Source organism: Protopterus annectens, chromosome 13.part0, assembly GCF_019279795.1.
Source record: "Protopterus annectens isolate FY-2018-M chromosome 13.part0, PAN1.0, whole genome shotgun sequence".
In the NCBI taxonomy this organism is placed as follows: domain Eukaryota; kingdom Metazoa; phylum Chordata; order Ceratodontiformes; family Protopteridae; genus Protopterus; species Protopterus annectens.
The window spans coordinates 589,575,119-589,602,664 of NC_056747.1; the positions used below are offsets into that span (position 1 = coordinate 589,575,119).

At 37.7% G+C, this 27,546-nt stretch overlaps 1 protein-coding gene across 1 annotated transcript in view; it reads left to right on the forward strand.

Moving 5' to 3' along the window:
• The window catches only part of PITPNM3 (PITPNM family member 3), a 1,300,985-nt gene that overhangs the window by 631,192 nt on the left and 642,247 nt on the right, over window positions 1-27,546 (forward strand). Inside the window, exon 7 of the mRNA XM_044054869.1 lies at window positions 12,898-13,087. Coding sequence (XP_043910804.1) covers window positions 12,898-13,087 — 190 coding nt within the window. The remainder of the gene's footprint in view (window positions 1-12,897; window positions 13,088-27,546) is intronic.

Sequence of the window (27,546 nt, forward strand, 5' to 3'; positions counted from 1 at the left end):
CTGCTTGGTATTTTAGGGTAAACTGGTCCAATCCATTTCTTCTGTTTGATTTAAAGTTTTACTAGATGTTAAAAATGACACAGCTGCATCCAAGGTGTCAGAAATCTTAGCTCCATCTGAGAAAAAGATTTTTTAAGTCTCACAGTAAACTGTAAATGAACATTAAAATGTCTCTTCTTCAATTCTTTTATTAAAGGTAAACATTTCTTTCTTTTAGAGTTTGCCTCCGATGAGTAATCATTGTCAAATCTTATTATATTATCTTGGTATCTGACAGGAGAGTTTGACCACGCAGTTTTCAGCAACAGTTTCTTGTCCTGAGGAAGATATAAATCTTACTATTATTGATCTTAGGCTTTTATTTGTTTTGCTGGATGATGGATGAACTGCCAGTGACCTATGGGCTCTTTCAATTCCATAAGAAAACTCAGGTAATTTTAGAACATTTACAAGGCAGTATGTGAGGAAATTTACTATATTATCTCCTTCAGTCTTTTCTGGTAGTCCATAAATATGCAAGTTGCTTCTCCCTGACCTATTTTCTAGGTTATCTAATTTGTTATATGAAGAGAGACATGATCGAGCTCACTAAGTGTGTGTTCCAGGCAGAAATGTTCTTAGCCTTAAGCAGCATCCTACTGTCACTCAGAATAATGCCTCAATACAAACAGAAAATGATTGACTTTAACCATTGGCTTACTTTCTGGTGTCATTCTAAGGGGTTTCTAGTACCTGACAGCCTGGGATGACAGGATTGACAAACCACAATGCTTTGCCGCATCTATCTCCTTTGGGATTCAGGCTCCCATAGTGCCTTTTTTAGGCAATGCCATGAGGTCAAAACTACCAACATGAAAATTTCATCAAAATGTAAATTAAAGGTCATGTTGCTAAATGATAGGCATCTAAACATAAAACTGCACTCATTGCAAGCATTCTTAACCCTGGAAGATGCTGACATTTGTGCAGTCACAAAAACCTAGTATAAAGCTACAGATAGCACTCCAGCCATACCAGGATACTCATCCTATCATTCATTCAGACCCAAACCATGATTAGCAAAATAAAGGAGGTGGCTTTGTAATATATATATATATATATATATATATATATATATATATATATATATATATATATATAAAAGATATACACACCTCTAGGCTGGTCAAACAGTATGATGCAGAGGAAACACTCCAAGTGCAGTTAACAACTGACAAAACCCCTATTTAAATCATAGCTAGCTATAGGCCTCAAACTCTGACTCAAGATGCCCACTCCACCTATCTGGACCTCTTTGAATCTATCAAGAGTCAACCCTTTACCCTGATTCTGGGTGACTGTAACTATCCAACCATAGACTGGAAGAAATACTCATGCCAAAACACAAATGCCCAGAGATTCCTTGATTTCATCAATGCAAATACCTTGAATCAGTTGGTTGACATCCCCACAAGAGGTGAAAATATCTTGGACTTGGTATTAACCAACATGAGTAACCACTGCAGCATCCCTACAGTGTCATCAACCCTGGTAAGGTCCGACCACAAAGCAGTCATTTTTTAAGTCACCATCTCCCTCGACCCCTCCCCCCAGCTAGGGTCAAACAAAAAAACTTCTCCAAAGCTGATTACAACCTCCTGAGTGAAGGTGTATAAACAGCTTCACAGCCCCCTCGCCCTCCATAGAAACTAGCACATATGTCCAAACTTGCACCAAAGTATTATATGAGGATTTGTATAGCTGCATGGAATCAGGAATACCAGACATGAAGATATCATCCTCCTCAAGGAAGAGTAAACCTGCCTGGTGGATATCTACAATAAATAAATTCTATAATAAAAGGAAAAAATTCCTGTCCAGGACCAACAAAGAGCAGGTGCCTAATTGGAAGCAGTGTCTCCTTAGCCTGAACAAGCAAATAAGAGCACTAGTTAAATCCTCCAAAGCAAACTTCAAGTCCAAACTGGCCACATCTACTAAAGACAGTCATAAGGCCTTCTTCACATATGTCTGCAATCTCAAGGGAAGCACCCAAATCTGCTCAGAACTGGTGGTCAAGGACACCAAATACACAAATGCTGTAGATATAGTCAACCTGCTGGCAGACATAGTTAGTAAAAACTTCACTCCTCTGTCCCCCCCATCAGTAAAACAGGACATCCCCAGTACCTGCCTCCCTCCCCTTATCTCTAGGGAGCAAGTCATCACTGCCCTCTCAAAGGCAAAAATTACAGCCTCCATGGGACCGGATAACATCCCAGGCTGCATCCTATATGAACTCAGGCAGGAACTTGCAGCACCATTAGGCACCCTATTCAACCAAACCCTGAGTACCAGCTTCATCCCATTCGAGTGGAGGACAGCTACTGTCATCCCTTTGCGCAAAGGTGGAGCATCCACCGATCCAGGAAATTATAGACCCATCAGCCTAACTAGCCTGATCTGCAAGGCCATGGAGCAAATTATCATGAATCCCATTACACTGGCAACCTCCAGACACTTGATCCCACACAGTTTGGTTTTGCCAAGGGGAGATCATGCCTGTTAAATTTGGTTGATGTCTCTGTGACAGTCATCAAGGCCATAGAGGAGTGGAAGATGGTGTACACTACTTACGTTGACCTGGACAAAGCCTTCAAAACTATTTCCCACTCAGGTATAATAGACAAACTTTCTCAACTAGGCATCAATCCATATTTTATCAGATGGGTAGCAAACTGGCTGACTGATAGAACCCACCTAGTCAAAATAGGAGAAGCCACCTCAAGTAGTAGACCCGTAACAAGTGGTGTACCCCAGGGATTGGTCTTGGAGCCTCTGCTGTTTGGGATATACTTCTCGGAGGTGCAGGCTAAATCTAGCGGGCTATGGCTGACCAAGTTTGCAGATGACTGCAAGCTGGGTGCTGTCATCAGTTCCCCTAGTGATGTGGACATCCTCCAAGAGGGTCTCACCAAAACAAATGCCTGGTCAGAAACAAGGCCTAAAACTGAATGCTAATAAATGCATCATCATCCCTTTTGGGGAGATTGATGTCCCCCCCAAATTATCACATTGATAATAAGGTACTAAGCATGCAATTAGACATGAGGGATCCAGGTTGATAGCAAACTGACTTTTGACCACCATATTGCCTCTATTGTATGGAAAGCCTTCTACATTGCCCACCTCATTAGTAAGGCTATCTCATCCAGGGATAAGGTGGTCGTAACATCCCTGTAGTCTTCCCTTATAAGACCCATTATTGAGTACAATGCCCCTTTCAGCATGTACTTCACAAAGCACATGCACTGGTGGACAGACCAGAGGTTCCTCACCCAGAGTAGCCAGGGCCTCAAACTTGTACTCTACACAGATAGGCTAAAAGCCTTGTCCCTCTACTCAGTCTCCTCAGAGATGACCTCTGTCTGGCATACAAAGCAATCTAAGACCCTGCCCTGATGGGACTACTGCATATCCGCAACCTCAGCCTGGTCTGTGACATCAATAGGACTTGTTGGTGGGACAGATTTGTGTCCCAGAGACTCCCCCTTTTGTGGAATAGACACCCTCTCCATGTAAAGCAGAGTACTCATTAAACCTTTTTAAGCGCAACCTGGATAACTGGATGGGGAGCATAAAATACACCCCTGGGATTCCACCTGTGTCCCTGCTGGACAGTGGCATAGGGTGCTGACTTGTTGGAACATGGGATAAATTCTTGGATAGGTTTGTAAGGGCCAATAGCCTAATAACTTGCTATGATCCTATGAGAGACTCAAGTTGATGTTCTTGTTCCATGAGTCTGCCTTCCATGTCATTTAATGTTTCTTCTGTGTCAGCAATCTGAGTCTTATGTTGCATTATTAATTCTTGTAACTGCTCCATTTGTTTTGTGCATTTTTCTTGAAAAGATTCGAGTTTTTTTATCCATTTTGTCAAACTTCAAAGATAAATCCTGCTTGGTAGATAAAAAAGTTTGTAGTTCCTCCTTCATTGTCTGGTCCTGTGAGTGTTCTTTTGATAAATCATTCTGTGAAGAAATCTAAGCCCTTTCTGCTTGAATTTTGACAGAATAAACATAGAATTTAAAGAAAATAATCCAGTGTAGACTTCCAAAGACTGTAGTAGAAGTTAGTGGTTAAGTTTAATAAGTGTAGGAGTCTCGGTTTTTAAAATTTTGTCAGAAATATAACTTAGATAATAGAGCTGAGAAAAAGTGCTGTCAACCTGTCAGCATCCTGACTACACACCCTCATGTAGGATATATAGTAAACACAGTCACAAAAAGGCATTACACAACTGGTATGCATAAGCCCTTAAGACAGAAGGACTAAGCTTGCATATCTGGCAACATCCTGTTTAAACACATAGATGCTCAACTCACCAGGATGAGCACGTACAGAGTGAGGGTTAGGTGCCTCTCAGGTGCTGGGATCTGCAGCGTTAAGAGAGTCCTCAAATCCCTTCACTCCAGGTGCACCCAATACTCTGATTATTATGTGCACAGGACTGAATGACTTGAGACTCACCTCCTTAGATCACATGAAGAGTGACATAATGGAGTTCTCAGAATGTGCATCTGAAGATGTGTAAACATAGTATTGAGCCTAATCACACCATCACCAAGAATGATGCCTCAATACAAACAAAAGATAATTGATATTAATATTTGCTCAGTTACTTGTATCATTCTAAGTGGACTCAGTGTATATATATATATATATATATATATATATATATATATATATATATATATATATATATATATATGTTTGAGAGAGAGAGAGATACATAATTATCAACATGGAAAGAGATGTTTGACAACCCTGGCTGCTTTGCTAGGGGTGGTCTGCACAGCAATCCTCATGATTTATGTATATCGGCCAATAATTTTTCTTCTCCCATAATGCCATTCTGATCAAATTACCTACATAACCAATCAAAATAAAAACAATATCAAGGTGGCACTGCTTAATGCTAGAAAACTAACTAAAGATTGCAGTCCATAAAGGCACTTCTTATCCTGGAAAATATAGATATATGCATGGTTACTGAAACATGGTTTCAGAACAGTGAAAGCTCCCCACAAGGCTGAGATGTAATGCCTACCATTCCTTCAGAACCAATGCTGAATTACAAGAGTAGCTGGAGGGAGAGTATCTGTGTTCCTAAGAAATCCTTTTTTCTCCTGATTTGTAATGCACGGCAGTGACATTGAACTTCTCTACATGCTTCTCATGATACATCAAACCATGTACCACATCACTGCTAAGTACAGTATCCCCTCCAAGACCTAGAAAACAGTGAGTCATATCTAAATAAACTGATGTCCATCATTATAGAGCCCAGCACAATCTTAGTGAGTGATTTCAACTACCCCTCTGTTAATTGAAGAAACTTTGCTGCCACAAATAAGTATGCACAAAAATTCTTGGACTTCCATCAGTGCCAAATTAGTGGACCTGGTTCTCACCAACCTAGCTCCTCACACTTTGCAGCAATAGTTGCCAAATCATTAGTCAAACCAGACCACTGAGTACTAATATTGAAATACAGGATCCAAGTTACCTTCTAACCCTTCCATCTTCAAAGACTACTCCAAGGTAAATCTACTCCAACTAATCGATGACCTGACAAAATTCAAGCAACTTCTTTCCCCAGATGATTCTGCATCACATGTAGTCTTATTCATGAATAAGTTCTATGCCCACCTCCAGGCTTGAGATGAGGCCTTGGTCCCCAAAAAGAATAAATGCATTGCCAGATTTAAAACAAGTCCAGTTGGTGGAACCCTGTTATTAACATAATGTACAATAACAGGAAAGAACTTATAGACCTTAAAAACATAGTTAATATCTCATCAGTTAAAGAAGAATTCAAAAAGATCATAAAATACCTAAACAAAAACAAATTCCCCAAAAGTAAGTACAGATTTAAAATTGCTACCCATGCTAATGATAGCACCCCCACACCCCCTGCAAATTAAATATACCAACTCCAAGATCGCACTACAGTGGAGACAAGGTAAATTTCCCATTCCCCACTGTATTGCAATCTGCATGCAGAATATACAAATAATATCTCAAACATGTTCCTCTATTTTCCTGACAACACGTACATACTGCCAAAATAAAAACTTACTCCCCTACTCAGTTATACCATCACTTTCCACAACACTAACATGACTTCTTTCAAACTAATAAAGCCATCACTCAGACACATCAATGCTTAACCATTATCTGATAAACTTTTATTATACAACTTGACAATTTCTCTTAAACAGCAAAACGTACCATCCGCCATGTTTGTTTACTACATGCTACAACTTCTTAAACTGATACCACAAAATTAACACTTCATACCATAACCATGTAACACATTCAATGGTATAAGACTCAATTTAAATTTTCATTGTTATGTAATTTCGATGTTCTAACTTTTTAGTGTTCTGAACTTTCAATGTTATGGTCTCGATGTTTTGTGATTCAGTGTTATAGTAATTCAGTGTTTTGAAGTAGACCCGTGTTATCATAAGTTCCTAGGTTTACAGATAATACAAGGCTGTGGATCCAGTGGACCATTTGATCCCACATTGAATTTATCAAGGCATAAATTAAATGAATTAATGCTAATCCCCACCCTCCAAAAGGGTGAATTACTTTAGACCTAGTTAAGTCTCCTATCCATAAAGGCTAGGTTGCAATTATAAAGGGTCAAGGAGCTTCTATGCTTTACATCCAGAGAAAGTCCATTCTATTAAAGTATTATTTTTCTTTGTGGAGCATTTCTCCCCGGGCCCCTGCTGAAAAAGGGCATTTTGGCTCAGTCAGACACCCCCGGTTAACAAATGTAAAATAAAATAAAATAAAAAATATTAAAGAGGTATTCTCTGTGATAGATACCTATCAAGCCAGTAGATCGTATGTATATTGTAGTGGAGGTTCAATGTGCTTAAACAAGTGTTTAGGGTGTTATTAGTTTTCCAGATATGAAGGAGGTTGCATAAGGCTAGAATCTTTGTGATGCTGTAGACTAAACAGAGGTTACCTCTCAAAATTATAAAGAGTGAGACAGCTGTAAGGCAGACAGGGTGGCTCAAGGTGGACATGCCCTTGATTGACTTAGTAAGAATTTACTGCTGTGTCTCAAGTCAGGCTATACGCTTAGATAAGTACATACTAAAGGGGAGCATTACATTCTATAAATGGTCTGACAAGGGAAGCATAGAGTGGGAGGATGACTTACTTGAATCTAGAAGATATTCTATCCTTCAGGTAAGAAAGTAAACTGAGGCTTCATCTGCCTGAGTTTATGGTACCTCAGATGGATGTAAAATATCCCTCGGCACTTATCAAAGAAAGAGTAGGAGATGCTCCCTGGTGCCATGGCCAACTTTCCCTTAGTTCGTATGAATACAGAATTGGGTCTCCCTGGAAAGAGGCCAGTGTTCTAGTGAAACTAACCTGTTCATCAATGTGTAAGTAAAAAAACAACATACACACACACACACACACACACACACACACACACACACACACACACACACACACACACACACACACACACACTCGCACACACACACACACACACACACACACACACACACACACACACACACACACACACACACACACACACACACACACACACACACACACACACACACACACACACACACACCATCCACACGTGGGTTTGCTGAAGGACACAATGCTGCATTTCTTGGTGTTTTCTTTGATGCTGTGTTCTAAACACCAGTTGTTAATGCATGTTATGCAGTCCTGCAGAATCTGGTAGTTGGTTTGGGTGTTTATGACATTTCTGAGTTTGCAGTCATCAGCAAACTTCATCAGCCACAGGCCCTTGGTATCAGCCTTGACACCAGAGAAGTATACATCAGAAAGGACTGGAACCATTACATTTCCCTGAGGTACACTGTACACCATGGGTAACTACTCCGTTGGTTGAGTGTGCATCTCCAGCACTAAGTGACTCGGTTCTGCCAGTTTGCTATCCAGTGAGTCACATAGGGGTTTACATTTAGTTCGATTAGCTTATCAATATTGCCAGAATGTAGGACATCAAAAGCTTTGGTCAAGTTCAGGCACACAGTGTGAACAGATTTGCCCAGGTCCACTGGCTCAATGACTTGGTCAAAAATGTCCATATTTAGAAGACCTCATCTGCCTTTAACAAACCCAAACTTGTTTGAATATAGCCTATGTCTTTATTAATGTGTTCCATACTAATGTACTCCATTTCCTCACAGATAAATCTAGGAGAGGCTTATGGGTCTGTGGTTTCTTTGGTTAGCAGTGGGACCTCCATTGTGGAGTGGGACATTTATTTTCAACAATTTTCCAAACCTCTGATGAGAATTCATTGCAGAGACTGAGACGTAATAGACTTAATAATAGATCAGTCAGTGTTTGGTGCTGACAACAAGACAGCATAGCACATTATCTTGCCCCCCCTGCAGAAATGTTGAAACAAGTGTGTTTGTCGGTTTAGTTATGTTTGAGGTAGAGGGGGTATTACTAACCTGTGAATTGTAACATTCGATGTTATGGAATGTGATGATTTAAATTTGCAGTTTTATGTGTTTTCATTGTTTTTAGTTTTTAGTGTTATATGTTTTCAACATTATGGTCTCAGTGTTTTGTGGTTCAATGTTATACTAATTCAGTGTTTTGAAGAAGGGCCGATAACACAAGGCAGTGAATAAAAAAACAATAGTCAACTAACAGCACAAAACATTGATACATAAATAAATTAAACTAATGAAAACCACCATAAAACACTGAAAAAAATGCAAACAAAAAACCTTAACACAGGTTTTTGCAGGGAACACGTCTTCTGCACCCCACATATTTTATTTATTTATTTATTTATTTATTTAGATTTGTTGACCGGGATTGTCCGACTGGACATAGGTCCATTTTCAGCAGAGGCCCGGGGAGAAAAGCTCCACAGTTAAAATAAACAGACAGTAGTTACATTGGATTAAATAGCGATTAACAATTTAACATAGGAATTAATTACAAACATATTTACAGATGAAGAACATAGTAAATCAGTAGACAACTAGAATCTTTATCTGCGAAGTACATAACAGACATTAACAAATGTTACAATAAGAAGTTCCTGCTGTATAAAAAGTACTAGGCTTACATATGGCAGAAGTAAATAAGAAACGGTAAAACTGCAACTAAACAAACATCCTAAACACACACCCACACACACACACACCCACACACACACACTTTCTAAATAGATACGTCACCCAATCTCTCCCCACAAAACACACAACCAGCACATTCAACAACCCTGCAGATGCAAACACGTGACTGCATAAATAAGTGCTATCCATTACCAGCATTCAAATACCAGTAATGACAAAAGTGTTTGAATAATAGTAACACTGCACCTGCCCATAAAAACCCTCCACAGACAGATCACAGACACTCAAAGGACATACCTCTCACAACTTTAAATCGGAAAACACACAACCAACAAATACAACCATTCTGCAGTTGCACGCACATGCACTCACAGAGATGAGCATTAACTCTATTTAGACATCCAACATGTCAATCAAATGAAAAGTCAATGAAACAACATATCTATCTATCTTTATATATATATATATATATATATATATATATATATATATATATATAAAACTGTATAATACAAATGTCAGCTATAACAGCATAGAATTAATTTATGGTGTACTGTATGCCTTGTATATTTTTTTGTATAATTTCTTGTATATGTTTTGTATACTCTCTATATGTGGAGCTTTTCTCCCAGTGCCTCCGCTGAAAATGGGTCTTATCCCAGTCGGACATTCCCAGTTAACAAATATAAATAAATAAAAATATATAATATATAATTAAATATATGTATATTTATCTACACACACACACACACACACACACACACACACACACACACACACACACACACACACACACACACACACACACACATTGAGAGAGAGAGAGTTATCATCATCACACTATTTTGTACTTGGAGTTGTGGTGTCACATCAACAGTGACCATCTCCCAGATCCATTGTTTATACACACACACACACACACACACACACACACACACACACATATATATATATATATATATATATATATATGGATCTACTTTACAAGATCAAAATTTCGAAAATTCGAACTGCAAATGGTAGAGACCATAAGATCGAACTTTTGAAACTTCAAAATTGTAATAAAAAAATATATATTTTTTTTTTTGCTGGGGGGGGGGGCTTGCCCCACTGCACCCCCCACACCCCCTGCTAAATAAATATACCAAATTCTAAGATTGCACTACAGTGAGGAAAACGGTAAATTTCCCATTCCATGCTGTACAATGATCTCCATTCAAAACATTCAAAGTTTCCAAACTTCAATGTTATGGTCTCAACCATTTGCAGTTCGAAGTTTTGAAACTTTGAGCTTGTGAAGGGAATCCATATATATATATATATATATATATATATATATATATATATATATATATATATATATAGTTATGCAGATAACTGGCAAAAACAGTACTATGCTAGCTTTATAGTTGTTTTTTTTTATTTTAGTTTTATTTTGCCAATAATACTGTGATTTTGTGAGACTTTAAATTTTCCATTCAAATTTTGATAAAGTTTTTTCTTATTTTATTTGTTACTGTAATTATTTTGGGGTATTTCTCTAGGTGCAATTTATAAAGTTTTTATTTTTCTGCTTCTGTAGGAGTGGAAGTGTAGCACTGTAATTACTTAGTTATAATAATGGTTGATTAAACATGCTGAGTCATAATATACTCCTGTCTATGCACACCGAGTGATGACAGATTAAAATAGCTACACTTTTATATGTTGTATCATAGCCCATTATTTTCCTAATGGAGTCAGGGAAAATGTATTTTTAGGTTTTTGGTTACAGCACATGAGCATACAGACAGTTGCCCTTGTAAATACAAATTCTGAACAGCAAAATCAGGTATCAGAGTGAAACACAGCTGGTAAGTTTTAAAACACATCCAAAGGCAGCAATTCCATCCAGTGTAAGTCTTTTATTCAACTGTTTTATACCAAGGATGTGGGCAGTGTTAAAGACGTTATTAGATCGCACTGGGAGGTGCTGACTGTCGACCCGGAGGTTAGAGAGGTGGGAGGGAATACACCAAGTTTCGTGTACAAGAACAGGTCCAACCTGAAGAAGTTGTTGTGTTATCCTAAGAAAGGTAGGAAGGAGAATGTTTATGATACCCTTGGTACAGTTCCTGCACTAGTTGTAATTTTTGCCACTTTATAAATTCCAGTGGTAATTTTGTGCACCCCTCAAATGGCATGAGTTATGAGTTCCATGTCTCTGCAACTTGCCAGTCTGAGCATGTGGTTTACCTTGCTACTTGTGTAGCATGTGATGGATTCTGTGTGGGCAAGACAGATAAAAAACTCAGAGACAGGATACGTGAACATATTTATCAAATTAAAATTAACTCCACAGTCAGTGCACTATCTAAACATGTAATAGAGAGAGATGACACACATATGTTCACCTTCAGAGTCATAGAGATGTTATTCACAGGTCCTAGAGGTGGTGACACTAAGAACCGTACTGAAACACAGGAGGCTAAATGGATAATTCGGTTTAGGACTGACTTTCCTCCAGGTCTTAACGACAAGGTACCTCTGAAACCATTTTTGAAGTCTAGAAGGCTTAGATAGAATCAAATGTCCACCAGTTGGTGAAGACCATTATATATTGTATATAATAGATACATGACATTTGTGTTCTTATGAAACGAGAGTATTTATTAGTTAAGTATATATTCTTATCAGTATTTATGCATTTGTATTAAAATGTGTATATTTTTTATGTATTTTCTATGTTTTATATATATATATATATATATATATATATATATATTTTTTTTTTACACATATTTCTTTGTATATATTTTTATATATATTTTTTATAATTTTGTTATTTTTTAGATGGTGATGTAATTATTTTTTTAGAATAAGATGTTTGATAAGACTATGATCTTGCCACTTTAAGAAAATGTTTGAAGTTAGTTTTTGGCAACCTTTTTTTTACTATATAAGGAGTTATTAGTGATGCATTATGGTCTAATGAAGTCCTGTTGGGTCAAAGCGCTTACCGGATTTATCTGTTTGTTTCAATAAAAGACTTACACTGGATGGAATTGCTGCCTTTGAATGTGTTATAAAACTTACCAGTTGTGTTTTACTCTGATACCTGATTTTTTGCTGTTTTACCATTTGGACTTTGAGGGGAGTGCAGAGCGTTTACTATTTGTGAGTTTTTGTCTTGGTTTGAAGTTACAAATTCTGAACAACTGCAAAATGAGCAGTAATGAAAGGGCAGCCTGATACAGTAGCTTCCATTAGATATAATCTTGCTGTGTCATCTTTTCACTTGGTGCCAGCTTAACTTTTTACTTTGAGGCCTAGTGCACTTATTACAGAGTGAACATACTGAAGGTGTAGATTCTAGAGTGCAAGATTATCTGTGTTTGCTGAGACTTGACCATCTTATGAACATATATAAAGCATGTACAATTTAAAACTGTTGCCTTTATGGAAACCAGGTTTATTTACTTATTTTCCTGTGGTGGAGGAATTATGTGTTTGAGGCCCGCTTTCCTTAGTTGAATGTTTTACATAGTGGCAGTTTGATGCTTTGTATGCCTTAGTTAAAAAGGTATCCTCTATTTGCTTGACCTTGACATGCAGTGTATTGTATTTGCCAGATTATAAAGCTGTAGCAGGCAGGAAAGTAGCTAATCATGGTAAAACTGAGATATAGACTACGTTTATCCATCAATTAAAGCTGATTAGTTATATCTGAATCACTCTTCCTTTTCCTGTTTCAGCCTAAATCCTTACAGCTATGATGAAAATTCCATCAGTAGCAGTGAGGACCATATTCCTCTGGCTGCCTTGCCTCTGCTCGCAATTTCTTCCCCACAGTATCAAGATGCAGTTGCCACAGTGATCAGCAGGGCAAATCAGACTTATGGTGACTTCCTGAAATCAGAGGATGGAACAGGATTCAGTGGCCAGGTATGACTTCATCTTTGCATGTTTGAACTACAGCTGTCCAGGTGTACCGTTTAAAAGGAGTGCAGTGACTAATGGCTGTTCTCTACTTTATTTCCTTTCACTTCTGTAGTATCCTTTATTTTATTATTTAGAAGCTTTGTAGACATCAAAATATGGTGTGCACTGTAAATGATAATATATGCATTAAAAGAGAAAAAAGGAACTGCCAGACTAAGTCACTCTTCTGGATGCACTAATCTTTAAAGTTATTTAAACAGGATACTGCCCCCTCTCAAAAGTAAATTACTCCTGACAGACCTAAACTACAGCCAAGAAAACACTATTCCTCTTTGAGGATCTAACTGTAAACTAACCATAGCTGAGAAAGCCTTCTCAAGAACAGGAACTGCACCATGGAACCACCTAGCAAATGATATTAAGCGCACAAATACAGTAGAAACATTTAAAAAAACATAACCATCCTACCAGGCTGGGGAAGCAAAATGCTCACGCTTTTGAGATACTGGTTATGAAACATAATCTCATTAAAAATCACATGTAATTAATAGCATTATACAATACTAAACTCATTCCTTCTATGTAAAAAATGTATTTATTGTCTTTATAGTTTTTTTTTTGCAGCACGACAGTATTTCTGTTTTCTTGCTAGACTGATAAGTCATTTGCTTTTTATTGCATTATCTTATCTACTGTAAATCTTGTAACTTTGTACCTGGGTCATATCTGAAAAGGGTCATTTGTCCAGCCCTCCTACCTGCTCAACAAATTGAATAATGGTATGCATATATATATATATATATATATATATATATATATCTGTGTGTGTGATTATTTAATCATAGGTTGAAAATACAAATGCATGGCACTCCGATAAATAATTTGACTAAGCTTTGCCTCCCAGCACAACCTTCCTCATGGGTGCTAACCCTACACATTATGTTACTAAATCCCTTTTCCCTAATAGTAATACTAATAAAAACAAGAGGACATAACATGTACAACACCAACCAGATACACATGAAATGTATCCCCTTACCTAACTGTAACCCTAACCCATGAGCATTCACACATACACACTACCCACTATAATAGAATCTTGAATTTTGTTCCAACCACCACCTTTTCAGTCAAACATTCCTTTCCCTGCATACTCCTGCATACCTACACTTTATAAAGTTTGAATTCAACCAAATGTGATTCACACAAATGTGCTGCCACTCATTTTTGTCACTCATTTGAGTGGCAATCATTAGTATTTTCAATCAAGTGAATGACATCCAGTGATAGGTAGGTTGACAGAGATGTCGTGAAGTCACAGGCAGAAGGTTGTAATTTATTGTCATAGTAGTTTTTCTATGTATTTTAGATTTATTTCATACACTTTCCTTTTTGTTATCATAGTGTTTAAAATGTTATTGTACTATAAATGTACCTAGGTTATTGAACAACCTTTAAAAGCATTGTATTTTGTTACTTCTGTATTGCAATGTCTGCAAATCATCTCAATGTACATCCTGCCTTCAGTTGTGAAGGAAGCAGTTGTACTTCATTATGTCACTGGCTACAATGCACACCTATACAGCCATTTATAGATATAGCAGTTTTTAATCACTAGAAAATGGAATGCAGTATTGGTAATTTTTTTAGTTGTACAATCTTTTATGTACTTCTATTTGGGAGTGATTAAATGCATAGCACTGTTAAACATGGTAGTGAAACATACCATAAATTATAATACAGCTCAGAACAGTTTAAACCAGCTTGCAAACTTGGTCAACCAGACTCCCTTCGTGTTGGCTTGGACTTCTGAGAAATAGATGCCAAACAGGAGAGGACCCAGAACCAATCCCTGTGGGACTCCACTTGTGACTGGTCAGCAGTCTTACTTGGAGTCCGCTACTTTCAGACTGTGGGTTCCATCTGTGAGCCAGTTTGCAACCCACCTAGTGATATAAGGGTTGCTACCTAGTTTGGTGAGTTTATTAATAATTCCTGAGTGGGGAATGGTATCAAAGGCCTTGGCCAGATCAAGGTAGGCTGTATGAACTGCCTTGCCCTCATCCACAGCTCTGGTGACTGACTCAGAGAAGTCAACCAGGTTGAGCAGACATGATCTACCTTTCACAAAACCAAATTATGTGGGATCTAGAGTTTGCAGATTCCCTATATCCTTGTTAATTAGGTCCATGATGAAGCGCTCCATAGCCTTACATATCAGACTCATCAGGCCAATTCCCAGGGTCTGTAGTCACTCTCCCTTTATGGAGAGGGATGACTGTAGCAGTGCACCATTTGGTGGAGACAAAGCCTGAGGTGAGGCTGTGATTGAACAGGGCACACAGATGTGGTGCCAGTTCACTTTGTAGTTCATGTAGAACACATCCAAGGATATTGTCAGGTCCCATTGAAGCTGTATTCTCGCCCTTGGACAATGCAGCTTTAACCTGTGCTGCAGTAATACTGGGTGCCTGGCATTCCTCCGGTATTGTGATTGGTCCTTTAGGAGGGAGAGAAGGGTACAGTTAGCACTGAATCTGTCTGCCAGTATGTTGGCCATATCTGTTGGCTCAGTATAGGAAGTACCATTGTGCAGTAACTCAGAGCAAAGTTGAGTATTGCCATGGAGATTATTGATATAACTATAGAAGGCTTTGTGGTTGTTTTTAGTGTCTGCTGCAATTCTGCCTTCATAGCTGGCTTTAGAAGTTTTGATGAGGTATCTCAACTTTTTGTTGAGGCTAATAAGGGGAGTTTTCTAGTCTTGGGACTTCACCTTTTTCTGCAACAGTTTCTTCCTTCAGTTGTAGTGTTTAAAAATGGCAGGGGACCACCAGATTGGTTGCTTTTTTGGAGGAGAGGGTCTTGGTTCTGTTGGACATGGCTAGTTCCATGCATTTATGTACATGTTTGTACAGTGCATTGATGTATGATTCAGCAGTCATGCATCTATTTTCCATTAACATGGGTGCCATGAAGTTAGCCACCTCTGTTTTTAGGAGCACAAAGTCAGCTTTGGAGAAGTTTTTCATGGTGGTTACCTTTGCGGAGGGTGTGGGTCAGATGTAGATTTCCATGGTGATTAGTTTGTGGTCGGATCTAACCAGGGAGAAATTGACTATTGTTATAGAGCAATGGTTTCCCATGTTAGTAATAACCAGGTCAAGGATGTTGCTTCCTCTAGTGGAGTTAAGAATGAGCTGGTCCATGGCATTGGAATTGATGAATTCCAGGAAGCATTGGGCTGGTGTACTGGTGCATGAGTAGTTTTCCCATTTGATGGTGGGGTAGTTGAAGTCACCTAGTATGAGTGTTGGGTTGGACCCTAATAGTTTCCAGGGTACTTAGGAACATGGAGTGATAGTATTGGGACATGGTTGGGGTCCTATAGCAGGCAACGACCTGAATCATCGTCTTACCAAATGTTAGTTGTACCTGAAGTACCTCAGATGCATTTTGTGGAACAGCAAGGGTTTTGTGGAATTGCTGTTGATTGGCCAGTTGGTGAGACTGCATTTATGGAGTAGGGTGTGAATTATACAAATACCAGTCACTAGATCATAAATGATATTCAGAAAATATATGTTAACTAGAGAAAATAACTAATGAGCATTGTCTGGTTAAGTGAGTAGCATAGAGTCACACAGTAGGCAGTGGATATGGTAAGATTCAAACCCTGTACCTTTGACTGTAGAAGGCAGATCATTTAAATTCTACACTAATTGCCAGCTCTTCATTATGTTCTTTATTTTCTGATAGATCATTGAAGATTGCAGTCAGACAATAAAGCCAGCCATTAGTTTCATAGTTCTATCTGTTCATAAAATGCATGCCCATGCAGTGCCCATGCATTGCCTGTTGGTCTGTTAGCTTTTTAAGTCAGTCACAGTTGCCTGGCATAAGGCTCTTAGCTGTTAAAATGCTTCCTGTAATCATCTGAATTTACGTAGTCATACAAGAGGTGTAACTGATTGTCGTGTGTGTGTTTAAAGGAAGAAACAGGACATTTTTGTGGTAAACAGGAGCATTATCACATGGGCCATCTTCTTTGACTATGATCCTTAATTTCCTTGTGTTATGAAAAAATATTATGTCTCTAGATTATTCTTCATTATTTTTTTTTTTTATTTTAACATTTGTTTATCATGAAAGTCTGACTGGCTCAGAGCCCGTTTTTAGCTGAGGCCCAGGGAGAAATGCTCCAGATGCATGTTTTTGGACTGTGGGAGGAAACCGGATCACCTGGAGGAAACCCATGTGAATGCAGGTAGGACATGCAGTCTGCACAGAAGTCACCCCAGTTGAGAATTGAACCAGAGAGCCTCTTGCTGTGAGGTGACAGTGCCAACCTCTGCACCAGTGCACCTCCAATATAAGTACATATTAACTTGCAGTTTCTTCACAAAGGAGTCAAATGAAATGTTTATGATATGTTTATGTCAAAGAAAAATTGAAATACAGATCTGTGCTTATGCAATATATATTTTTCGTATAAGTAGTAGCCTTATATTTCTAGTGCCTTACAAATGTATTCTCTCTATTAGCCAACTATAGTGTATTGACAGATAATCAAAGGTTAAGTAAATAGTGAAGGAATTAAGGGGTGTCATGTTATGTTTGAAAGTCTAGTTTCAGAAGGTTAATGAATTATGCCAGATATCTGTGGAAACTGAATTAATCAACAGTACGGTCTGGCCTTCTCAGACTGGGCGATGATTCTTTGCAAGGCTCTCTGCGAGATAGTTTGGACTGGTACTGAATGTTACAAGGTTTAAACTTAAGTTTTAGACCAGGTGGTCTATGTTGTAAAGTGCGTGAAGTATTCACGTGAAGCTTTAAGAAAGAATCATGAGGAATGAGGGCATTTAAAAACACATTGATTCATTGAAAGTAATTTAAAGTCAAAGTTCTCCATGCACGAAATTGATAAGAAAATGTGTATATGTGTTTTTTCCTTTGTTCTTTGAGACTGATCTGGAAATTTGAGTAGGCAGTCTCCCAGCACTGTTTTATGGAATAAACTAGTAGTTTGCACATCCTGAAGCATTATTCATGACTCAAGACTAAAAGGTAAAACTCTTTGCTATTTATTTGTAAACCTTAACATTTGGTGCCTTAAGACTCCGATTCTGAACCTTGGGATTGCTATAGGGCAGTGTGGAATAAATTACAAAGGTCCATCACAGAAAGTTCTTCTGTGAATTCCATGCTGTTTTGTGTGGGATAGTCAGAGATTCAGATACCTAACTATTCATGCTGTACAAACTGATGCTAGAGTAAATGGATTTGTGGAAATTTTTTCTTCTCTCTCTCTTAGGTAATTGTGGTTAAAAGAGTGGAATGAGTGAATACCTGACTGGATTTACATAACAAGCAATCTCATAGTAATAGTGACAGAATCCCACAGAAAATAAGGAAAAGTTTATTAATATGTATGTGCATACAACAGAAAGAGAAAATTAGTACAAGGAGGCACCATGTGCTGAGGTTGGTACCCTCAAGCTAAAAAGTAAGAGCCATGAGAGATGTTTTGTGTTGTTTAATGTATGATTGAAAATGGAGAAATAGTAAAAGAAAGTTAAAGTGGAATCAAGTTCATGAGCCTATAGCGTGTTGGGGCATAGGTGTGTGTGTTAAATCAAGTTCATGAGCCTATAGCATGTTGGGGCATAGGTGTGTGTGTTAAATCAAGTTCATGAGCCTATAGCATGTTGGGGCATAGGTGTGTGTGTTAAATCAAGTTCATGAGCCTATAGCATGTTGGGGCATAGGTGTGTGTGTTAAATCAAGTTCGTGAGCCTATAGCATGTTGGGGCATAGGTGTGTGTGTTAAATCAAGTTCATGAGCCTATAGCATGTTGGGGCATAGGTGTGTGTGTTAAATCAAGTTCATGAGCCTATAGCATGTTGGGGCATAGGTGTGTGCGTTGTTAAATCAAGTTCATGAGCCTATAGCATGTTGGGACAGTAGTGTGTATGTTGATAAATCAAATTCATGAGCCTATAACACATTGGTAAGTTGGTGTGACTGTGTGAAAGTACACTCAGAGGGCACAAAAGAGTTGTTAGTTCTGGACACAGTACCTATCCACCCCATTATCCTGATTGCAGTGCTGGTGCTGTAAATTTTGAGCTTATGATTGGATGAAAGCAAGGGGGAGCTGTTGGAAAAGTCTGATTGAAACCATTCCAAGCTGGCAGCACCCCTCCTGTTTCGTCTGGTGGATATTGCTTCAATTGTGGTGAAGCAGGACAATGGAGAGGAGAATGCCCAAACAAGTGGACAGAGAGTCCAAGATACCTGGACTCAATGGCAGCTGAATTATAACAATGCTGCATTTCATCTACCACCTCCTCAAACTGGAAAGAGTCAGGAATCACCATTCTGATTATGTCAGAGTGATAAACAGAAATACATCTTGATCCTTTGTTGCCAATAGATCAAAAGGGACCCTATGTTAAGGTAGAAATAAATTCAAAGAAAATTCCTTTCCTGGTGGATACTGGAGCCACTAGGTCAGATAGTCAGATGCCAGTATCAAAACATAAAGTAAAGGCAGTTGGAGTAACAAATTCTACTGTTAAGTATCCTGTTCCAGAATCTGTATGCATTTCTTTATGACTGTTTGAAGAAAATCATTCTTTTCTTTTGAGTACTATTGCACTGGTAAATTTGCTAGTGAGAGACCTGTTATGCAAACTGAGTTGTACTATTTACTGTACACCAGAAGGGGTGCATTTGGATGTTCTAACAGAAGTGGGGGGGAGTATTAGCAGTTTTAGCAGAAGCTGAGGAACAGCCTTTTGGAGGCATAAAGACAACTGAAAAACTGTTGCAGCAGGTACCTGCTAACTTATAGGCTAAATGTGCTAATGAAGTAGGAATATTAAAATATGCAGATCCAGTAAAAATAAAATTAAATCCATGCAAACTTCTCCCTAGAGTTCCAAAGTATCCACTGAAACCAAAAGCAGGGCAGGGAATCAAACCAGTAATTCTATCGTTGATACAACAAGGAATAATAGTGACAGCTGAAATTCCTTGTAATACTCCTATTCTCCCTGTAACGAAGCCAGGAAAAGATACTTTTAGGTTTGTTCAAGATTTGAGGGCTGTAAATAAGGCAGTATTTCCAACTTTTCATGTGGTTCCAAATCCAGCAACAATACTGAGTTGCATGCTACCTACAGCAAAATATTTTTCTGCGACAGATCTGTGTTCAGCATTCTTTGCTCTTCTTTCCATCCTGAAAGTCAGTTTCTGTTTGCCTTTACTTATAAGTGACAGCAGCATACATGAACACGATTAACACAAGGATACATTGAATCTCCCTCATTATTTTCTCAAATTCCTCTAAAAAAGGATTTGGAATATGTGAAATTTCTAGGTCGGTCTTTGTTAGTGCAATATGTAGATGATTCACTAATAGCATCTGATTCTTTTCAGCAGTGTCAGCAGGATACCCTACATCTTTTAACTATTCTTGCAGAACAAGGACACAAGGTGTTAAGAAAATATTACAGCTATGGTCATCTCAGGTATGTTATCTTGGTCATCTGATATCTCAGGGTAGCAGGCAGGTGTTACCATCTTGTACTGAGGCAATAGCTAAAGCCCCACATCCAGCTATTTAGTGTCAGCTTAGATCTTTCTTAGGTATGACAGAATATTATAGATGGTGGATTTCTAACTATGCAGAAATTGCTAAACATTTACATACATGTATACAAATATTTCAAGCATGGGTATTAATGCCTTCTAGCGTGCCAATATACCAAAACACTTGTTCCCATAATAAGTGTCCAGGCTGTTCTTAAAAATATCTAAACTAGTACTTGCTTTAATGTAATTTGGTAGTGTGTTCCATGCATCAGCTACTCTGTCAGAGAACCAATTAATGCACTTCTCATTCCTATAGAATCTTCTGCATAGGTTGTCTGATGATTCTGTGGTACTTTTTGATAACCCCAAACATTCCCAGAGGTAGCTGTCTCTAAATGCCTTATACCCCTGAATAAATAAGATTTCCTCTTAGATATCTGTAAGAGACACTGTACAAGTTCAGATATTTTAGTCTTTCATAATAACTTACATTTTCACATCCATGGATGCCCTTGGTATATTTCCACTCTACTCTTTCCAGTTTACTCATGCTTGTTTTCTCAAAGGGTTTCCATATTGTTATTCCATACTCAAGTTTGGGTCTAATGTAACTAAACAACAATGACTTCATTATTTTTGATTTTCTAGACTTTATAAATCTTTTTATACAACCTATAGTTCTATAACTATCATTAACCAATTGGTTAACATGATTAGAAAAGCTCTTAGCTGAATCTACCCAGGTCCTTAAATGAGTCTACAGTTTCAATCAGTGTGTGCTGTATTAAATATTCACCTTTCAATTTATGTCTCCCAAATCTCATATGCTTAGTTTTTGATGTATTTATAAGCATATTATTCTCCTGTGCCCAAATGATCAATTTAGTCAAGATATTTTGCAAACATGCCTCATCTACAACACATGTAATCCATTTACCCAATTTCAGGTCATCTGCATATAGACTGTAGAACACCTCAGACAAAAAAGTTAGGTCTGAAAGATACACTCTAAACAAGTAAGGGCCTAGGACAGAGCCCTATGGGGTACCCTGACTGTAACCAAGGATTTCACCTGTCTAGTTACTGTATACTTGCCATATCCTATTTGTAAGCCATGTAGCTATCCATCTTATTAATAGTACATCAGTACCTAGTTGTACTAATTTATTGATCAGTGTTTTCTGTATGACCCTGTCAAATGCTGAAGTTAAGTCTATATAAATTACATCACAGCACAATTTTTCATTCATAGCTATTATATTGCTGTAGAACATCATGTTACAGGTGGTAATAGGTCTGTTTTCAACATATGCATGCTGATATATGGTTTCAAGTCCCAACCTATCCAGTTCTGATAGTAACTTATCCAATATTACCTTCTCCATTATTTTTCCACAACATGGAAGGGTCTATATGACTCTGGGTTTGTCCTACTCCCCTTTCCTGAAAACAGGCTTAATAAACGCATGTCTCCAATCTTGAGGAATCGCACCATATTTATATGACCTAGTGAATAATAAATATAATGGTGCTGTAAGTTCTTGCTGAAGTGTTCTCAGCTCATTGTTACTAATTCTGTCTCCTCCCTGTGCTTTGTTTGGATCCAGTTTGTGCAATTCTTTTTCAGTATAATCTAATTTGATTCCAGTATCTGGAGTTAACTGGATGTCTCTCGGACAACTTATCACCTCTTTTGTGGAGCCAAACTGTTTTGCATAAGATTTTGTAAATATATGTATAATCTGTTGTGTCTCAGAATAAATGTTAGAATCTGCACACATTTTATCAATTCGTGTGTCTTTACTCCTTCCACATTTTATGTATCTGTAAAAAGGTTTCTTATTATGCTCAATATCTTTATATAAATTCTCTTCAGATTTTTCTTGAGCTTGTCTCATACTGTGCTTAATCTTGTTTATTTCAGTTTTCAAAGTTGTAGTTTGACCTCTCTTCCATTTCTTATATTTTTCATCTGTAAACTTAATCAGATATCTTGTTCTTATGGAAATATGTCCCCTTGTTGTTGTATGTCTAGATCCTGATATTAAACTTTTTTTTTTTTTTTGCACTCAAACAATTTCTCTTTCAAAACTTTCTGTATTCCATCTGCAGTTTTTCCACTGAACACCTCACTCCAGTTAGTTTTACACAGTGACTGTTTTGCTTCCACATAATCTGTAATTAACCTTGTGTGCATTGACTTAGATTTCAGTTTGGCAGAATTATCTAGCAACAAATTAACCTTTATAACCCCATGATCACTGCACATCAGTGGTGGTAAAACGTGACTTGAAGTTACAGTCATTTCTTTGGGAACACAAACAACGTCTAGTATGTTCTGTCCCCTGGTAGGTTTTTTTGTTACAACCTGAAGAAATTGTTCCTGAATATATACCGTGAATACATTTCCTTACTAAAATTGTTGAATCGATATTATTCCAGTCTGTTTCTGATAAATTTAAGTCCCCAGCTAATATTATTCTTCCCTCCTGTGTTTCGTGTAAGAAATGTATGAATTCTTCTAGGTCATCTGCACTTGCCTTTGGCGGTCTGTACACTCCAACAACTGCTATATGTTCCAGGGTTTGTCTTTATTGTCACAGTTACACAGTCTATAGTATTGGTATTATCATTGAACATGTAATAATCACAGGTCTCATAATTATCTTTAATCCCTATCATAACACCCCCCCTTATTTTTTTGTTAAAATGTATGTTACAGTAAAAACATTTATACCCTGACAGAACTGGTTTCTAGTCATTGTTCTTTAACCATGTCTCAGAAACAATAACAAAATCAATCTTGTGGGAACATAGCAAGTTTTCCAATTAAAAAAAAAACGTTATTAATGCTCCTAGCATCAACAACCATCAGACATGCATCAAATGTTGCTATCTGTGAACTGTTAAATTTTCAGCCTGGCAAAAATACTGCCTTGTGTTTGCCAAATACTGCAAAATATCTGCTGCAAAAAGTCTCTTCCCTGATCTTGACAAATGCACACCATTCTGTCTGAAAACGTGTGCCCAAAACCATGCTTGAATGCTTTACACCTTTCCATTTTTTAAAACAGGACATTTTTTCCATGTAGGTATTTATCCAAAAAATCTTTTCATTCACAGTGACCTGACTATCCTTTCTATAGGTGATTTGTGAAAAATATGTCCTAACACCAGTACAAGATATACTATCTAGGAGGGCTGTCAGTTCCCTACTAACAGTCAGAGAATCCTTGCAGGTAGCATCATTTGTACCAACATGAATAAAAACAGATCCATACTTCCTTACATTAAGGCATTCCAAGGCTTGTCTCACATCTTCTATTTTTGCTCCTGGCAAGCATAACACTACTCAATGTTCATTATCTTCTCTGCAAATATAAGTATCAGTTCCTCTAATAACTGAATCTCCAATTACAAAAATATCTTTGTTGAACGGATCTGAAGAATCTTCAGCTTTTAATAATTGGTAGGAAGGATAGATCTTCATCACTATTAGTCTTATTAATCCCACTGTTTTCATTGTGTATTAAATTCTCATCCAGCTGGCACTGTAAATCCACAGCTTGAGCCATGTAGTCAACATCTGTCTTTCTTTTCTCTTCTTTTTTCTTGCAGTAATGTTCTTCAATCCTTCCACGTTCAGTTTTGATTTCTTCCTTTTCACCTGCCCCTTGCCTCTTTTTCTACCTTCTTCATTGGAAAACTTATGCCTTTTTCTGTAGACTGAAGGTATTCTGATAGAAAATATTATCAATCCCTATAACCTGTGTGTTACATAACAAAGCAGAATCCTTTTTACTATGTATTCTCTTTCCTTTACAGTCATTAGTCAGTTACTTTTTCTTCCTTGTTATTTGTTGTGAACGTCTTCCTTCCTTTCTTTTTTTTGTTTCCTTCTAAACAAACTGGATCCTTAGATTGCTGAATACTTGCATCCAGAATTCCAAAGTTGTCAGGGGCTTCATCTTGTTTCATAGGGGTTGAGTGATCTTTGCAGACAATAAATGCATAATTTCTTAAATCTGTTCTATTTCTAACATTATTTAGTTCATCAGTCCAGTCATTAATATATGAAACCGTTCTCCAAGCCATGCCAATTGCACAAGTGCAATCATCAAGTCTAGATTTACTTCTAACAATGGTAAGCAAATCATCCAACTTTTGACATGAGGAACACAGACCGCCAGTGTTATCAGCTGTTACCTTTAAATATACATAGCATTTATTGCACTGTACAAGATATTTGTGCATTAGCAAATCGTTAATTGCATACTCTTTAAGGAATCCATATTCAGCTTCAAATGAATAAAATATTGCAAAAGAAAAGAATAATCAAAATCAGTTACCACAGAATTCAAAAAGAACTTAAATCTAACTTATATGACAAAAAAAATCACATCAGCAATATACAACTAAATAATAAAGTACGGTAAAGTTGTTCTGACCATACAAGTTCTACAAACTAGACAGTAGTTCTGATTCCTTTACATCACGCTCACTATCAATCGCAGTCACACTTCCTTTCAACAGTAAAGGTAAATAAACCACAAACCAAGTTAGGATTTTTTACATATGCTCAGGATTTTCCTCTCTGCAGTCTGTGTAAATCTATAGCTGTCTAGGCCCCTTGGGGTGGCTAGAACTTGCCTGTCTAAAACCTATGCCTTTCTAACAACCAACAGTGAAATTTAAAGGTAAAACAACAAAATATGAATCAAAGTAAATCTTGTTAACAGGCAGTCCCTTCCTACCCACAAACAGTGTAAAACAGTGATAACAAATGCAGTATAAATTCAAATAAAACCTTTTGACAAATCTTTTAAAACGGGATACAACAGAGTCCCTCCCATGGGATAGTGAATAAGAAAATTAATTTCAGAATTTAAAACAAGCTTTAGCTACTGCCCCAGCTTTAAGGTTATCAGATTATGGAAAAACTCTCATTTCATTTTGTCATGAAAGAATCAGATTTTCTCATGAAGTGCTTGGACAAAAACATGGGATTGCAAAGGAATTTCCAACATGTTTAAGGGTGGTGGCTGCAGCCGCCATTCTAGTTCATCTTGTGCAATCATTGGTGCTCAGGCATGGTCTTACTATAGCTGTCCCTCATTCTGTATCATCTCTCTCTTACTTAAAATAAAACCCCTCTCAACTGCGCATCTAACTAAATATGAACGTATACATTTTTTTCTGATCCATCTATTTCTCTCATACGCTGTTCTGTTGTAAATCCTGTATCTTTGTCACCTACTGCTGAGGATGGTGAAGAGCATGATTGTGCTTGTGTGACTAATTTTCTGGTTTCTCCTAGGAATCACTTAAAGGACACTCCTATACCCCATGCTGAAGTGGACTTATTTGTGGATGGTTCCACTGGAAGAGATCGATAGAAATCTGGTCGCGGGAATATCTGTCTCCACCAATAATGATGTTTTCCTTCAACAAAAAATAGAGGGTGTACATTCTGCCAAGGCAGCTGACATAGTAGCTCCACAAAGGGTTTGTGAATTAGCCAAAGACAAAGCTGCCAGTGTCTACACCAATAGTCATTATGCTTTTGGTGTAGTACAGGATTTTGGACAACTTTGGAAACAGGATCTTTAATTTCAGCAGGAACACCGATTAAAAATTCTTTCTTTGTTATTGATCTTTTAAATTCTCTTTTTTTTTACCTAAAGAATTAGCAGTAGTAATGCAATGCCCATCAAAAGGGTACAGGTATTGTTTCAAAGGGAAATAATTTGGCAGATTAAGCTGCTAAGCAAGTTGTAGAAGGACTTTGTTCAAAATTTCAGGTGATGTTATTGCAAGAATCTAAAGTGATGATGTGTTTGATTTTAAGAAAGTATCAGCTTTCCAAGCTGAAGCATCACAGGGAGAAGTTCAAAGTCTGTTTAAAGATGGATGCAGAAAAAATACTAATGGGTCATGGCAACATCCGGATGGCCGACTGGTAGTGCCCGCCGCCTTTGCTACCTTTCCTGGTAAGGGCACATAATTTACCAGCCCATGTAGGTAAGACAGCATTATTTAAACAAATTACCCACAGCTGGTTCATAGGATGATAATAGGCTATTGGCCCATATATATATATATATATATATATATATATATATATATATATATATATATCTACACACACATATATATATTATAAGCCTAGCCAAAAATTTCACCCATGTTCCCACAAAGTCAGCACCTGTTTGCCCTGACCAGCAGGGACACAGGTCGGATCCCAGGGATATGCCTCTCATGTCTCCTCTTTGATACTTCAGTATGTTAATAATTATACTGTATGCTTAGAACATAATGTTAGCAAAAATGCAAACATTAGGGCTGCATGCTTACCACCACCTTGGGGACCTTTTGTAAATGTGAAGCTGGACTTTGTCCAGATGCCAGAGGTCAATAATTTACAATTTATATTGGTGGTGGATTGCACGTTTTCTGCCTAGGTGGAAGCTTACCCAGGACCTAAGACCAATTTCTGTAACAGTTGTTAAAAAACTTGCATTTGAATTTATACCTAGATTTGGTGTACCTTGTACTATCAATAATGATCCGGGAACTCATTTTAACAACTCCCTGATTAGAGAGTTATGCATGATTTTTAATACTAAGTTGAGTCTTCACTGTCCCAACCATTCACATTCATTTGGATTAGTAGAGAGGGTCAATAGGACCCTTAAAAATAAGTTTTCAAAGATTTGTGCCATGACATACCAAGGTACTTCCCTTAGCATTAATGCCACTCCAGGCAGGAAAGCAGTAGCTGTGTCCCTCTCAACACATTGTTGGAACCAGCTGCCACAGCATACCTCTCAACCTCTTAGTGCAAGACATCTGGACAAAG